The sequence below is a fragment of the Sus scrofa genome, chromosome 13, assembly GCF_000003025.6.
Source record: "Sus scrofa isolate TJ Tabasco breed Duroc chromosome 13, Sscrofa11.1, whole genome shotgun sequence".
Classification (NCBI taxonomy): Eukaryota; Metazoa; Chordata; class Mammalia; order Artiodactyla; family Suidae; genus Sus; species Sus scrofa.
The window spans coordinates 206,453,953-206,470,464 of NC_010455.5; the positions used below are offsets into that span (position 1 = coordinate 206,453,953).

Below are 16,512 nucleotides of genomic sequence, written 5' to 3' on the forward strand. Positions count from 1 at the left end.
GGGTGTGAAGAGGCTCGAGGATTTATTGCAGGGGGTCTAGTGCTTAGGAGTCAGCACTTTCATTGCTATGGCCTGGGTTCAAACCCTAGTCTGGGAACTGAGACCTCACCCCACAGCCAAAAAAAAAAAAATGTTTTTACAAAAAATATTTGCCAGGCATCAAAATGAAGAGAATGCTTTGTTGTGTTAGCAGTCACCTCTGCCCTACTGCTAGAAGGTGGTGAGGACAGCTTTAAATGACCAGGAAGGGAGTTCCCTGGTGGCTCAGTGGGTTAGGAATCTGGCAGTCAATGCTGTGGCACAGGGTTAAACCCGGATCCCAGAACTTCTGCATGCTGCAGGGTGGCCAAAAGTGGTAATAATTTTTTTTTAAGACTATAGAATAGTTTGCCCGTGAGATTCTTCCAAAACCTTGATTTATAGGTGGACTTGGAGAACATTGCGGGGGAAAGAGTGACAGCTGAATGGTGCCTGGGGAGGTGAGGCCAGCTGAAAACAAAGCTGGGCTAAGACATCCAGTGGTGCCTGCCTTCCCTGGGGGAGGTCTGGGCGCCTGCGGGCCCCCTGCCCCAGACAGGACTACCGAGCACCCCACTGCTCCTACCAGCTGAGGGCTTGTTCCTGTGGCTCGGCTGACCCCAGGAGCAGGTGTCATCCCACTCTCTCCTCTAAGACCTGGACCTCATGGAACCTGGGAGAAACGGCTCGGAAGGTAGGCGCTCCCACAGCAAAACACCCAGGGAGGAAGTCAAGGGTTTTCCCCCAAAAGTTTTATTTAAATATTAAATTAAAAAACATACGTCCACTAATCATTTGGCATACGTTTCTCATGTTAACATACGAAATAAAATAATTCAGTTATGGTAAAAAAAAAAAAAAAAAAAAAGGCAACCCAAACTATGTACATCTCAGACGGTGTGGTGCCTGGGGACAGGCCCCCGCGCTCAGTCTGCGGAACGGCGCTGCCCAGAAATCTATGGCACACGCGTGGCACACACCGGACGACACGGAACGCGACTGACGGTGACAGAGAAAACCGCGTGAGAGTAAAGTGCTTGTCACGGTTCTGAGGCCTTTGATCGATGGCGTTAGGACAGACGCGTCAAGGAGGGAGGCGGCCTCGAGGGGTCCACAGCGCCTCCCTCAAGGTGAAGGCTGAGGTCGGCGCCCCCGGGGCTCTGGGGCTCTCCCGGCCCACACCTTCCCTGCGAGTCTTGGGAGGCCTTGGGGACTTCTTGGTGGCCAGGCGCCAGGCTTGTCCTCTGTCCCAATCCTGGAAACAGCCATACAGCAGCAGCAGCAGAGCCAGGCAAACACGGCGTGGGGCAGCCTCCCGGCCCCTGGGGGCATGACAATCTTTGGCTTCTACAGATGCCACCTTCCCGGGTCGGCGCCACCTGGGCCTAACACTGTGGGTGGCGAGAGCCGACGTCCGCTGAAGGCACCTGGTTGGTAGAGGGGCGGCGTGGACCGGCCACAGCGGCGGCAGCAGCAGTCCCTCGGTTCCACGGAGCCACCACCTGAGCTCACCTGCCAGGTGAGCTCACCTGTCTCCAGCTGCCCAGCCCCGCCTCCACGCGGACCTGGTGCCGGCACTTTGTCACGTTACCAGAGAGGGAAATTCAAACCAGGAACACAACAATGTAGCAAAAAATATAAAAAATAAGTAGTGTATGTTTGTCTATCTATATACATGTACAGTGTTGGCTTTAAAAAGGAACAAAGCTTGAACAGCACTGACCTGACCTCTCATTTCATCTTCCTAAAACGAAAGCCCACCGAGCGCGGGGCCTGGACGAGGTGGGCCGGCGCCCCCCACCCCCACCCCCGCCCAGAACCGCCCCGTATATATTGCACATAACCCCACCCGAGTCAGCTGTTCTTTTTGGACCCTGATAATGAAATGCATAAAAACTTAATTAGCAGCGGAAATTAGAGGTACAGGAGAAGAAACTTCCCCGGCTCCCACGAGGGTGCCCCGGGGCTGCGGGTGACAGGGGAGCTGCCGCCCCGCCCCGCCCAGGCGCCTCTGGGACCCTCCAAAGCATCCCGGAAAACCAAGCAGTTTATAGAACGTCTTCTCTAAAATAAGAAAAACTACCCTCTGGGCTCTGATCTCAGGGCAGAGATTCCAAGACCTTGGAGAGTATCTTCCCGTGAGCTGGATGGAGAGCTTTTCAAAAACTCGACATGTAAAGCAGAAAGTTCACAGTTTTCAAGTGAAGCGTAAATGTTTCAGGAAGTGGAGAACTGTTAACCAAAAACCCCCACTCAACACACACACACACCACACACACACACACACACACACACACACACCCCCACCGGGGACGCGCCCCCTGGCTCCCATGGAGCGTGGCTCCCACCTTGGTTTCCTGGAGGCAAGCCCCCCCGCGCCCCTCCCTGGGACCCCGACCGCGACCTGGGCGCTCACCCCACTGCCCCCCAACCCGTCCCGTCCACCCTCCCAACGTCACGCCCCTGGATTATTATTTTTCTTCAGCAAAAGTTTCTAGTCCCTACTTGGAGTCGCAGGTGCTCAGTGCAAGGTCAGAGTAAAACAAAAATAAACTAAAAAGCCAAAACACCAAACGTATTGCTTGTTTCGCTTCTGGAACGTTGTTGGCTTTGAGTCCGGAGACGTCTTCACATACGCTGAAATTATTGCTTGGAGAAGTCGGCTGCCCGGCCGGTCCCTCACTGCACCAGGACGAAGGTGCCCAGTGTTCCCGACGTCAGGTCCTCCATCTCACAGTCCCCCTGGGGCAGCCCCGTGGGCGCAAAGCTCGGGGGCAGCATGGTGAAGCAGGGCTGGGGGGCGGCCGCAGCGGGCACAGGGGCCGGGGGGCTGCTGATGCGCAGGTGGGTGTCCAGCAGCTGGGCGGCCGATGCCACCGGGGAGACCCCGGCCTGGAGCAGGTGGGGCGGCAGCAGCGGGCAGGGCCCCAGCCCCAGCTCCTTCTGCAGTCCGGACACGAGGAGGGTGCCGTCGCAGGGGCCGAGGACCAGGGGGCCCGGGGGCGGCGGCGGTGGCGCGTGCTGGCAGCTGGGTGGGGCCGCCGTGTGGTGCTGTAACTGGAGCAACCTGGCCGGACGGAGGAACAGGGAGAGCAGGTCAGTGCTGCCTGCCGCGCCCCTCCCGCGCCAGGCTCACACACTATCGGGTTTCCGCCCCGCCGGGGACGCCCGCTGGGCTGCTCGGAAGGCATGAGGCTGGGTGTGACTAAGCCCCTGAGCAATTCCTGACGTCTCCATCCCGGTCCCGTCCCCGTCCCGCTGGCGGAGCCACTCAGAGCTGCCGGCCAGATGTGACATTTCCACTGGAGGCCCCCCCGACCCCCTGCGGGCTGACGCGCCCCACCTGCACCACCACCTCCGGCAGGAGCGCACAGAGCTCCCCCGAGGCTGGCTACATGGAGAAGGGGCGCTCAGGGGGCAGAGGCAGCCCCGCCCTGGCACCCTGCGCCCGTACCTCTGCTGGTGCAGCACCTCCTTCAGGAGACTCCTGCCCTCCCCGCCGCTGGCCACGCCGCCCGGCGGGCCTGTGCTCTGCGCAGGCAGCGGGAAGGCGCTCGGGCCGCCCCGCGCTGTCCGGCCAGAGGAGGGCTGGCACACCTGGCGAGCCAGCCCCTTGATCTTGTTCAGCCCCAGAAACCCTTTGGCCCTCGTGTTCTTCCTCAGCTGCTGCCGAAAGGCTTTCAGGCCTGGGGAGAGGCAAACGGAGATGAATCCGGACCCGTCCCCACCCACGACCAACGGCCTGTCGCTGCTCGCAGACAGTGGGGGTGGAGTCGCGGGGCCGAGGGGCGTGAAGGTGGCAGGACGAGGGGCCCGCGTGCCCTCCCACAGGGTCAAGGGTGCGCTGTGGTCACTCCATCCACAGCCTCCCAAGAGCGCCCGTCCCAGCGGGGGCAGCATCCTCGGTCTAGGTTGGAGGAGCAGCTCCGACCCACACACCGGGCAGTGGGACCCTTCAGAAAAGGGCCCGACGGGGGCCTCAGGACCGAGGGGGTGGGGGCGGCACAGCCTGGGAGGGAGTGGGAGAGCCCGGGCACATAGGTGCGGGCCGTCTGCATAGCGGCTGCCCCCCAACCCGCCCCTCCTCCAGGTCGGGAGCTGCTGCCTGGCAGCCGAGCGGCTTGTGGGCTTTTAGGACCAGCCACCCGAGGCCGTGAGAGTCTGTCCCAGAAGGCAGGACATCAAAATCTGGGCAACACCTCCAGCTACCCAGGAAGCACTGCTGCTCCACCAGGACCAGCTGGGGCCGGGGGACACCACCTGCCACTAAGGACAGAGCCATGGCCCAGGGCACACACAGCCTCTCCCAGAGCAGGTGGAAGCGGGCGTGAAAGAAGTTACCTTGAGTGAGCGAGGTGTCTGATGCCCTCCGGCCCTCCTGGAAGCTGACGGGGAGCAGGGCGGCACCTCCCAGGGCCCCCTGCGCCTGCAGCACAGGGGTGGCGGACTGGGCCCCCAGGAGCGGCGAGGCCAGTCTGAACGGGGAGCAGACGCCCAGCAGGCCCTGAGCAGCCAAGTGTCCACTGAGCCCAGCTGGGCCGTCGCCGGCAGAGGTCAGACAGCTGTCGGAGCTGGTGCCTTCAGAAGGATTGGCCACGGATGGGGAGACGACAATACCTATGGGACCGGCAGGCACTGGTGAGGCCTTTGCGCCCCCGAGGGCTCTGTACCCAGGACTCTGGGGCTTCCAGCCTGCTGTGGCATCTCCCGGGCCCTCAGATGGCCCTTGACCCAGTCAGTGGCCCTCCCAGCTCTACCCTCAACTCCGGGGGTGGAAGCCTGTGATGGCCACCGGGTCACCACAGTCCGGGGGCCTTGAGGGCCAGCACCTCGCGGGGCGGCTACGGCTGACTGCTGGGGCTTAGATCCGGGACACAGAGGGGCCTGGGCTGAGGACATGCCCTCCCCGTTCCTGAGAGCCACTAGATCCCAGGCTGTCCCTGCTACTCAAGAGCCACCAAAGAGCCAGAGCATGAGCCCTGACTGTGGTCCACGTGGGCTCGGGCATTCTACAAATGCCAATGCCAGAGAACTGTCATCAGGAGAGGCTGCCCATCACAGCGGGACCACAAGCCCACCACTGGGCCACGTTCCTGTCCCACAGGGACACTTACACGGGGGGGCGCACGGGGAGAAGCAGGTGGAGACCTCGGCCAGCGTGTGCCTCCGGCCCGTGCTGCCAGGCGGGGGCTTCTGCACGTCCTGCTCCTCCTCCAGGCCCGGGCCCGGCCTGGCCTCCTCACTGATGGCCGTGTCCAGCAGGCTGCTGGGGGAGACGGAGCGGTGCCGGAACGCACCGCTGCAGCTGGCGTCCACGGGGAAGAGCAAGGGCTGCAGGGCCCAGACACAGACAGAGCGGTGAGCCTGTGCTCCGCGAGGCCCGGCGCAGGAATGTCCCCACCCCAGGGAACCAGGCGAGCCCCCGCCCCCGGACACGGCCCAGCGAGGCGCTCACACACCTGCAAGGAGCTGTGAAGGTCCCAGTCCACTTCGGGCGACAGCAGAGATGGCCCCAAGGTCTGGGCCTGCGCGCACAGCAGGGACGAGCGGAAAGCAGCCCCGGGCAAGCCTTCCTGGGGCACCTGGGGGCCGGCAGACGTACGGGGGCCATGAGGGCAGTGGCTCAGGGGACAGCGGCAGGCAGCGTGGAGGGACAGAGGAGGGGGCCTCCCTCTGACTACGGGCCTCAGCCACTAGCCACCAGGCCCAGGACCCGTGCGGCACCCCGTCCGAGGCCTCACTATGTGGGGGGACCAGGAGGAGCCGAGAGGCAGCACCAGATAAGGAACAAGGGCCACTGGGCAGACCCGCCCCCTCCCCCGGCGGAGCCCTTGGCACCCTGTTCCCCACGCAGCCTCGTCTGCGGCTCCCGGGAACCACTCACCGCCTAATGGGTGGGGGATGCGACCTAGGCCCCCTCCCAGGCGTGTCTGTGCAGGGGGTTCCTAACTTGGGGACATGTCCAAGGCAGAGCCGGGGGTGGGCACAGAAGGCGCTCCCCCCTCACCTCGAATGCACTGAGGTCGGTGCTCCTGGGCCGCTGCGGGGGCTGGCGCGCGGGGCCGGGGCGGGCGGGCGGCTGGGCCAGCCGGTGCTCCCTCAGCCGCTCCAGGAGGAGGTAATAGATGGCCGCGAAGTGGTTGTAGCTGCTGCTGTGCAGGGACTGGGGGCAGAGGGCGGGGTCAGGGCGGGTCGCGGAGGGCCGCTCCCAGGGTTGTCCTGGGGTGGCCGAGAAGGCCCTGCCGTGGGACGAGCGGCCCTGGCATCAGCCGGGCTCCCGTTTTAACCCGGCTGGCGAGCATCTGCTGGCCCGTCCCACCACCCCGGGAAGGGGCGCCCTCCCCGGTAGAGCAGCGGGCGGGCTCACCTCCACGGTCCTCTGCCGGTCCACGCCCAGCGCCTGCATGATGGCCAGCGCCTGCTCGTCGTAGTCGCCCAGGCTGGAGTTGTAGCTGAGCAGGGAGAAGGCCGGACAGGCCGGCGGCAGCAGGGAGGGGTCGGCCTGCATCCAGCGGTGCTGCCGGATCTGGGCCATGCTGATGCGCTTGGCAGGGTCCACCACCAGCATGCGGCGGATCAGCGTCTCACAGTCTGGGGATGAGGGAGGCGCGCTGAGTCCACGCAGGCGGCCTGCACACGGTTCCCACCGCCCGCCCGGGCCCCGCAGGGGATGCAGCTCCCGGCACACGGCCAGCGGACAAGCGACCGCCCCTAAGAATGCCGAGGCCTGGGTGTCGGCTCAGACCTGCCGCCCAGGAGAGCCACCCACCAAGGGGTCGGGTCCCTGGGGGACACGGGCCTGATGTCCAGCAGGCTGAGGACCACCTGCTATGGCCATGTGTGAGAGCGGGCAGCGGTCAAACACCTTCCAGAGGGGAAGAGACGCACAGGTGTGGAGCAGGTGAGGCCCGGTGGATGCGCCCCGAGCGCTGGCGGTGGGCCCTCAGCAGGCACCCAGGCACCGCCCGCCCGAGAAGCAGGGCACCGAGGAAAGAGCCAGAGGGTGGGGCTTCCCCCATAGGCATCCAGCCAACGCCCCTCGGTGACAGGGCGCTGGCTCCCAGGCCCGACTCAGAAGACGGTCAAGCAGGCGTTTCAGGAAATGAATTCCTATTCCTCCCCCAAAGCGCGCGTCCCGGGTTACCCAACAGTCCCGGCAGCGCACCCGACGGCTCCTACCTCGAGACATGAAGAAGGGGATGCGGAAGCGGCCCTCGAGCACCCGCTGCCGCAGCGCCGGCAGGCTGGGCCCGTCGAAGGGGAGGGAGCCGCAGACAAGGACGTACAGCACGACACCCAGGCTCTGAGGAGGACAGACAGACGGGGTCAGCGCCCGCACCTGCTGCTCCCGCCCGGCCCCCGCCCCGCCCGGGCGGTGCGCGCAGGTCCTACCCAGATGTCCAGCTGGGGGCCTTCGTACTCCTTCCCCTCAAAGACTTCGGGGGCTGCGTAGGGGGGGCTCCCACACCACGTGGACAGGGGCTCTCCTGACTTGTAGAAGTTCCCAAACCCGAAATCTGAGAGACAAGGAAACAGGCGATGAAGTGCCGGTGGGCACGGCAGGGCCCCGGTTTCGCAGGCACCGGGCCCCTCCTGCAGGGCGAGGGCACGCTCCTGGCCCCGCACCTGCCAGCTTGATGTCCATGTTGCCGTCCAGCAGCAGGTTCTCGGTCTTGAGGTCCCGGTGGACGATGTGGTGGCTGTGGCAGTACTCCACGGCCGACAGAATCTGCCAGAACTTCTTGCGGGCTTCACTCTCGCTCAGGTGCCCGTGCGACGTCAAGTAATCTGAGGAGGGACACGACGAAGCTGGGACCCCAGACTCCCGGTCCTACAGAAGGCTGGGCAGACCCAACACGGGGCGATTCCTGACCAGTTGGCACCATTTCTTTTCCACAGGCATTAAACACCCGCGTGGCGGAGTTCCCGTGTGGCTCGGCGGGTTAAGGATCCGGCACCGTCCCTGCAGTGGCTCAGATCACTGCTGTGGTGCAGCCTGGATTCCTGGCCCGGGAACATTCACATGCCGCGGGTGTGGCCAAAATTTTACAACAAAAACAAAACCCAGCGTGGCTTACCGAACATTTCTCCGTTCTTCGCGAATTCAGTGACGATGTATAGCATGTCCTTAGTTTCCATGACCTGAAAAAACAGAGACCTGCCATTGAACCGGACGCAAAGGGAACATACCCACGGCAGAAATCGGCCCCTTGACCCCCGTCAATGTGTCACTTCTCCAGAGCGCGTGTGTTGTTTCAAAAAGAGAAAGAAGAGAAAAACTTCCACGACAAGAATCGAACCGACCAAGGGGACTCCGATTCAGAAAACGCTCTGCGCATCGGGGACGAGGTGTCCATTCACCCATCCGTCCGGACCCAGCTCTGCTCGCCAGGAACGTCTCCTCCACCACATTTTTAACTCACTGGCCTCACGCCGAGTGAAGACTGCAAACCGCAGAAGGAAAACGGGTCGCCAGGGTTCTTCTAGAAGCCCAGCAGGCGACGGACTCGTCAAGCCCCCCCGCCAGCCTGGGCTGAGTAACAGGTAACATGCCCCCCTGCCAGGCGCATGACTGACTTGCTCCCGAGGCCGTGGGAAGCCAGCCTTGCCAGGTAAGCTGCAGAGCCCTGCTCTGGGTATGGCCAAGCACTTGCCACGTGTCAACAGCCAGCGTCGAGGTCAAATACACCTTGACTGTTCACGTACGGATGGAGACCTCGGCGTGTTTTTTAAGAGTTAAAAACACACCTCATTAAGAAACAAGGTCGGATTCGAATCTTTGGGCCCGAAAGGAGTCAAACAAACTCATTTCAAAATATTTCAGAGAGACACACAGAGGAAACATCCTTACAGGCAAAGATCTCTTCAGGGTTCAAAACGTAGTTACTCCTTTAAAAGGCACTTGAAAGACAGCTGCTGAGAGCCATCTATCTAACAAGAAAAGTGAACCCAGGGCAGCGGCGCTACAGTTTCAACCGCCCTTGCCCGCGACGTGTGTGGTACGGCCGGCGGCGTGGACCAGCATCCTCTTCCTCCGCTTAAAAATGAGCCGGATCAAGAATGGGGCGGCCACGTGTTTTCAGTTTAAAAAAAAAACGCACTTCAAGGGAAGCACTGAAGCGTCTCACCGAGGTTCTGGGGCCTGAGCCAGCTGGATGACAACTAGACACTGGGGTCAGAACCAGACCCGCAACAGTCCCGGCTCCCCCGTTTGAACCCTGTCTGCAAACACTTACAGCAGCGCAGGGGGCGATAAGGAAACTCACCCCCAGAAAAGACCTCCAACGTCCAGCCCGCGGGCAAGGCGTCTGGCGTACGGGGCCACTCCAGCAAAGGGCCAGCGGAGGACAGGGGGGGCCACTCGGCCCCGCCGCCCCCATCCCCAGCCAAGGCCAAGGCAGGCGGGCTTGAGCCCAGTCCTGCGGAAACGGGCCAGGGACGCTGCCCGGGCACGGCCATCAGGGACCGCGGAGGAAACAGCTTCTCTCGGCCTCACGACTCAGAAATGACAACAGAAACAAAACATGAGCCAGAGTGCACGTGACTCGAGCTGGGCCCTTAGCGACGCTGAGTAAACTGTCATTAGGGGAACACAAGCCCCGTGACTCTCCCACCTTCACGGGAACTGCGCACGGGAGCCTCTGGGCATGGGGTTTGCATCACAAGCCTCTCTCCTACCACACCGTACACCTTGCCTTACGAGGGGCGCGCGTGTGCACACACACCCCACGCACACACCACACACACACACACCCCCACTGGCCCATCCATATTCACCGCGGACCCCAGGGGTTCGTGAGAATCAAAAGGAACTTAAACCCAACACAACTGGGTGAGATCCTGAGCATCTGACAAGAATGTATCCTCCTGCAAGAAGATCTGAGTTCTTTCTGCAGAAGAGATCGGCTAAGGGAGAGACGGCTTTGCTGTCCTAATTAAATCAGCATGTAGGTGCCAAAGATATCATTTATTAGTTTCGACGGGAGAACAAAAATAAAGTCACAAAGCAAAGCAAAAAACAGGCAGGGTGAGCGAGGCACGTTCTTAACGTGGCTTAGGTGGCAAGATCCCTGCTCTCACCCCCGCCAAAGTATTTCATCGCTCCTTGTTCAATGGAAGAGCTGAAACAGGACGACTGCTCACTGCTGCCTTTGCAAAAATAAGTTTCCAAAAACGGGTAAGAGCGACTGGTTTTACCGTTTAATAATTATCTGCTAAGGTGGAAGTGCCCAGTTTCACTCCAATTGGTCCTTCCACCCTCAAGGCAGGGCTGGCTTACGGCGGTACAGAGATCTGCTCGTTTGTTTTCATAGTAAATGAACAACCGACCTCCGCGGGTTTAAAACCGGAATGAACGACGACACTAAATAAAAGTTTAATGAAGCAGATCTGAAGTATGATCCGAAAAGCAAGAAAATAATTGCCCAGCTTACAAAAATCAATCTCTCTCCCTTCTACAAGCAACCCCGACTCCCACGTACACCCAAGGAGAGACAGCCTTCCAGAACTGGAGGCTTAAGTTGATGAAAATTTGAAAATGATACACTTGGCAGAAGTCACAGTGACAGGCAAACCTGAGTCCTTACCTGATAAAGCTTTACGATATGAGGATGATTCAGAAGCTTCATGATCTGAACCTCACGATATATTTTCTCCAAATTGCTTGAATCTAATCGTGTTTTGTCGATTATTTTTATTGCAACCTAGAGTTTTTTAAAAGATAAAGGAAGTTTTGTCTTAAAAAAAACCTTCTCCCTTAAGCTAATTTACACATTTCACTTTTTGTGGGTTAATTTCTAAAACACTTTGCCTCCCCAAAGGTCACAAAAAGTTCGGGGAGGAAAATAACTGAAGTAATCATTAATATTACTTAAAAAGTCAAAGTTCAATAAATGCCTCGTCCTTGCTGGCTCCAGCTCTGGATCATTATTCTCTTTGCTGCCCCCAATATTCATACAAATTACGCATAATCATAACATAAAGCTTTTTTTCTCTTCATCAAACTGAGAACTGTCAGCATTCAGACCTCAGGACGAAGGACCCCACAGGCAGGGAGGGAATCCACCAGCTCCCGGCCCCAGGGGGCAGCGTCCACCCCGGGTCCCGCCGCCACACGCACCTGGGTTTTGGTGACTCGATGCCGGGCCAGCTTCACCACCGCGAAGTTGCCCTTGCCCAGGGTCCGCTCGATGTCGTAAAAGCCCACCCGGAGGGGCTTCTGCTGGCCCTGGCCCGAGCCCGCGGGGGCCGCGCTCAACTCCGACATGATCACCATGGCTCCGGGCCGCACCTGGGGGGGAGCGCGCTCCGCTCAGCTCGGCGCTGGCCGACCGACCCCCGGAGCCCCCAGCCCGCGGGGCGCGCGGACGCGCCGCCGCTCGCCGCCACCCGCCCCCGCCGGCGATCAGCTCCACCGCGACCCCCGATCCTGGAGCCCCGCGGGACGTGCGCCCCGCTCCCAAGCCGGCCGGCCGCCCCGCTCGGGCTCCGGGTTCCAAGCCCCCCCCGGGGGTCGCGGACCCGCCCGCCGACCGTGGTCGGCTCCATCCCGAACCTCGAAGCCCGGCTGCCAGCCGCCGCACAACAAAGGGGAGGCCGGCGACGGCGCCCCGGCCCGCGCCCCCGCGCGCGCACCTGCGGGGCCGCCGGAGCCCGCAGCTCCGAGCCCCGCGGCGGCCGCCCGCCCGGCGGGCTGCGCCTCACCTCCGACGCCCTCGGAGCGCCGAGGCCGGGACGCCGCTCGCCCCGCGGCCCCTGCTGCCCGCTCGGCCACTTGCGCTGCCCGGCCGCCCGCTGCTCGGCCGCCCGCCGCCCGGGCCGCGCCGCATGTCAGCTCTGAGCCCGGCGCGGCGCTCTCCGGCCGCACGCGCCGCGCGCCCCGCCCGCCGGGCCCGCCCCCGCCACGCCCCCACGTCGCCGGCCCCGCCCACGGCGGCCCCGCCCACGCCGCCGCCGCCGGATTGATACATCCCCATTGACGTCCTTTTGACGCCAGAGCGACGCGCGGCCGAGCGCCAGGAGGAGGGAGAGCGGGAGATCGGGCGGTTGCCAAGAGACTGGCGGCTCTGACGCGCGCGCTGATGAGGCCGTCGCCTTGGCGACCGCGGGGCGGTGACGTCAGGGGCGCCGGCCGCCCGAAGCTCGCCAGCCCGCGCCCGCGTTCCCGCCGGCGCGCGCCCCCTACCGGACATCGCGGGCGCTGCGGGCGGCTTAACCCTTCCATCCCCGGGCGCCACCCTGCCTCCTGCCCGCGTGTGCGGGGACCCTCCCAACAGGGTCGGTTCTAGCGCGGTGCCAAAACCCTCTGACGTGCAGCACAGTGGCGGCGGCGTCCTGCTGGACCCCTACTCGAGGGTCGCCATTAGCCGGATGGGGATCTCATGTGTCCCCCATTTTCTGTCGGAAATAATAGAGACAAGGCCTTGGAGCCTATTAGGGGAAGTACTGGGTGGGGCCTGGGAAACCTCACAGACTCGCAGATCCGGCACAGGGTGCAGGTGAGAGCAGGCCAGCTCCCACACCCCAAATTGGCTGCCCTCCAGAGGGTGGCAGCTACGTACATGGAGGACCTGGGCAGCCCAACTCCAGTTAGGAATCCTAGTTGTTTAGCTAGTTAGAGACTTCAACAGGGGACTCGTGATCTGCATCTCTGCAAGCTCCCCTGGTGCATCAGAGTGTCATGGGGGCTGCGACTGAGCCCCTGGGCTGGGGGCAGGGGAACGCTGTTAGTTGTCTGTCCTCCCGCCTTGCCTCGCCCCACCCCAGGCGGGCCAGGGGAGTGGCTCAGCCGCCTGCTCAGCTCATTCTCTGTCCAGCCTGTGGGTCAGAAGCCAGCTGATGACTGCAGGCAGTTCTTTGCCGTGAAGCTCCTCCCTTTGGTGGAAGAACCCGCAGGCTGGAGAGAGGAGGAAAGTCCCCAAGGGCTGGCTTCTGGGATGGCCGGAGGACGGATGCGAAGGGACTCCACTCAAGGTCTTCCCGTTCCTGGGGCCGGAGATTTGCGAAACCCAGTCACAATACCCTCAGTAAAGGTCGGCCCTTTGACGAGCGTCCAGGTGCTCTGTATACAGGTGGCAAAAGAGCCCTGTCCCTGGGAGGAGCAGCCCCTCCCAAGACGGCCGACAGACAGGGGCAAGAGCAAGAGCCTCATCCCTGGCGAGCCTGGACCCTGCAGGTCCCCTGGCCTCAGTTTCCTCTGCCTGCTGCCCGATCCACAGCGCCATCTGCCCAGGGCTGCAGGAGTGGGGACTTTGCCCTCCAGACCCCGGTGCCCACAGCCTCGTCCCCACCCGGCAGCAGATGTGGGGTATCCAGCGGCCTCACGGCTCACTTCACGTTCCTTCATCCTCACCAGAAAAGGAAATGTTTCCTGAGGGATGACAGAGAGTGTGGCCAACCGTATTTCCTAAATGTTAGGGAGGCAGCATCATGAGAGTTAAATTCTGCCTCCAGCTTAGAATCACATCCCCTCGTGTTAAATAAAAAGACCACTTAAGAGAAGGGGGTGGGAAACAAGCATCAGTCAGAGTGGGAGTTCCCATGTGGCTCGGTGGTTAATGAACCTGAGTAGTATCCATGAGGACACGGGTTCGATCCCTGGCCTCACTCAGTGAGTTAAGGATCCGGTGTTGCTGTGAGCTGTGGTGTAGGTCACAGATGCGGCTCGGATCCCGCTTTGCTGTGGCTGCAGGGTAGGCCAGCAGCTACAGCTCTGATTCGACCCCCAGCCTGGGAACCTCCATATACTGCAGGTGCCCTAAAAAGACAAAAGACAAAAAAAAAAAAAAAGAATGAATCAAAGTGGGTACAAAACTTAGACACCTTCTTGGGAGGCTTCCGCGTGGCGTGGGCAGCTGCCCTGCCAGGGCACTGGTTGGCACTCCCACTGCTTCTCCTGGTGCCCGGTTGCCCTCCTGGCCAAATATTTCCCATCACCCTCTGCTTGGGCAGTTGCTTGTGGGTTGAACTTGTTCTGAATGGCCTTTCAAGGACACGAATAGTCCCCGAGGTTTCTTTAGTCTTTCAGAGGTGCCTTCATTTTCCGTCCCAGGTTTATCCACCCCGAGAAGCTGGAGGGCCATTTTGACTTCCTTCCTGCTGAACAGTGTACGGCTGCTTCCCTCCCCTTCTGGGGTCCCGGCACCCCACTCGTCTGTCTCTTCCTAGGAGAAGATGACACCCGGGACCCGAGTGCACTGCCTACCGTCCTGCATTCTGTCATTTCTCGGCTTTCCTTGGTTCGTCCAGGTGACACCCAGGAGACTGGCTCCTCCACCCACTCCGCGGCCCCCCCCAAACGCCCCAGATCTAGCCTGAGGTGTTTGCAAACACCCGGCTGGCTGTTTTGGAAACATTTTGTCAGCGCAGAATAAAAACTGCCACCCAGGAGCCAAGGCTGCCTTCCCCAAGGCCCCTGGACGCAGGTGTGCTTGGCCCGGCTCACAGCAGTTCCTGAGCCCCCGCCATCTGACCCTTGGGTGGGGAGCCCGCAGGCAGGGCAGGGAGAAACCGGTCTCAAAAAGGCTGTCATCGCCCACAGTGGGGCTCCTCCTGGCACCTCCATGAAGGTGCCACAGACAAGCCTCTGTTTCTAAGTGACCTTAGTTGCTGCTGGTATCCTTGGCCTCTGAAGGCTCTAATTCCTTCCGGAATGCTTGATTTCTTGTCAGATTTCTAGTCTTCTGTGCTTTGGACAAGGGATGAGGAGAAAATACGTGTGTCCTTCTACAGATGTAAGCAAACAACTTGAGGAGTGAGTTCTCCACGCACACGATGGGAGAGTCTCCCAGATTCTGCAAGAATGGTGCTCGGGGCGCGTGCGTGTGTGTGGGTCACTGCACTTTGGGAGGAACCCTGAGTCGGATTTCTCTTCCTTTTGGAATGTCTTAAGCCCGTCTTCGAACTGCCGTGTTTCTGGACGCCACCTTGCCTCTTCGAGATGGCCAGCCTGCGGCCCCCCTCAGCAGGAAGTGGGTCTCCTACCTTCCTGGGCTCCTGGCCGGGCACCCTAGGGGCGGACAAGTGAATAAATGTGGGGAGTGGGGCTGGGAAGCCGCACTGACACAGGCAGAGGGGCTCCAGCCTGTCCCCAGTGGGTGTCCTGGGCCTGCTCCCCTTCGTGAATGAAGGTGGGGGCGTGCTGGCGCCTCTGTCCAGGTGGCTCCCCCATGGTCCCCAACAGTAAGACGAGGTACTTTCCTTTCTTGGGTTCCTCCTCCGAGATGCCCAAGGCCCTTCTCCCAGCTTTGTTTCATCTGGTTTTGTGTGGTTTATTGAAGGCATCAGCCCAGTGACTTTCAGGTTTGAGAAAATAAGACCCACCACCCCCAGCAGCACTAGGGTGGCCCCGGTCCCGTCTGCTGCCCTTGTGTTTGCAGAGCCTGACACAGACATGCTAAGAGACCTGTGTGCACCGGGTCTGGGAGATCCAGCCCCCGGCCTGGGGGCCGGCAGGTGGGAGGAAGCTCAGGGGCCGGGGTGAGCCAGCCAGCCACACAGCCAGGAGTACCAGCCTCCGATGGCTTCTGCTCTGATACCACCGCTCCCGTGACTGAGGGGCGGGGGCAGGTGCCTCATTCCAGGCCCCCGCAGGCTGGGAGGGAAGGAGTCCTGGGGACATCGGGCCTGCAGCGTGGGCCGGGGGACCTGGAGAGGCGGCCTGGGATGGCCGGGCAGGTTTCCAACCCCTTGGGTCTCTTGATCGCACCAGCAGGACCCCAAAGGACCCCAAAGCCCTAGACTTTCTCTTCCCATGGCTGTTTTCCTGTCACCAGCAAGGAAGCAGGTGTGCTAATGGGGTGGCCGTGACGGATCTGGCGTCTGGGGGCTCACCAGGCCTTGGGGCATCTGTCTCCCTGAGCTGGGTTCCGAGGACAGTGGTCCTACGGTGACTGGAGGTGGGGCCGCAGGTGAGGGTCAGCCAGGGCCCATGTGAAGGCTACACACCTGCGGGGGACTGGATGAGAAAAGCCAGATTCCTGTGGGGTGATCACGGGCCCCGAGGGCCCCCCTCCCCGGGGGCAAACCGCGATCCTCAGGTGGAAGGAAGCGGCAGCAGGAAATGCCTGCCTTTTCCCCACTGTTTTAGGGCCGTTTGGGGCGGTCAGGGGAGGCAGAGCGGAGCCCCCGGGGTGGGCTGGCCCCGGCACACGGGGAGGAGGCCCAGGAGCCCAGTGTGGGGCCGTGGGGCCTCCTGCCGGGGCTGAGCAGAGCCCTCCCCTACCTGTCCGTGGCCCCCCCCCCCCCCCCGCGTCCAACTCGGTCGCTTGCATCACTCTTCACTCATTCCACAAATAGGCGAACTTCTACTCTTTGCAAGAACTCGGCTGGGCCGCCGCTGAGCATGCGTGAGCTTTGCGACAGGCAGGCAGCTAGTAGGGACAGCAGGACAGGAGGGGCCGGGTCAGAGAGAGGTGAGACCTCCTGGCGGGCCAGGGCCAAGGGCTTCCCCCGCCGGCGTCCACCCAGCCTCGTGAAGCACCTGCTGCGTGCCAT

General features: G+C 61.7%; 1 protein-coding gene across 1 annotated transcript; it reads right to left on the reverse strand.

Annotated features, from left to right (window-relative positions):
* On the reverse strand, positions 743–11,850 carry SIK1 (salt inducible kinase 1). Its single transcript, XM_021071058.1, has 14 exons — positions 11,722–11,850; positions 11,138–11,308; positions 10,605–10,721; positions 8,097–8,160; positions 7,645–7,806; positions 7,411–7,535; positions 7,198–7,321; positions 6,386–6,609; positions 6,026–6,181; positions 5,478–5,600; positions 5,133–5,349; positions 4,360–4,635; positions 3,473–3,704; positions 743–3,085 (listed from the first exon to the last, which is right to left on the reverse strand). The coding sequence occupies exons 2-14, from the start codon at positions 11,291–11,293 to the stop codon at positions 2,698–2,700; spliced, it is 2,364 nt and encodes a 787-aa protein (XP_020926717.1). The 5' UTR covers positions 11,294–11,308; positions 11,722–11,850; the 3' UTR covers positions 743–2,697.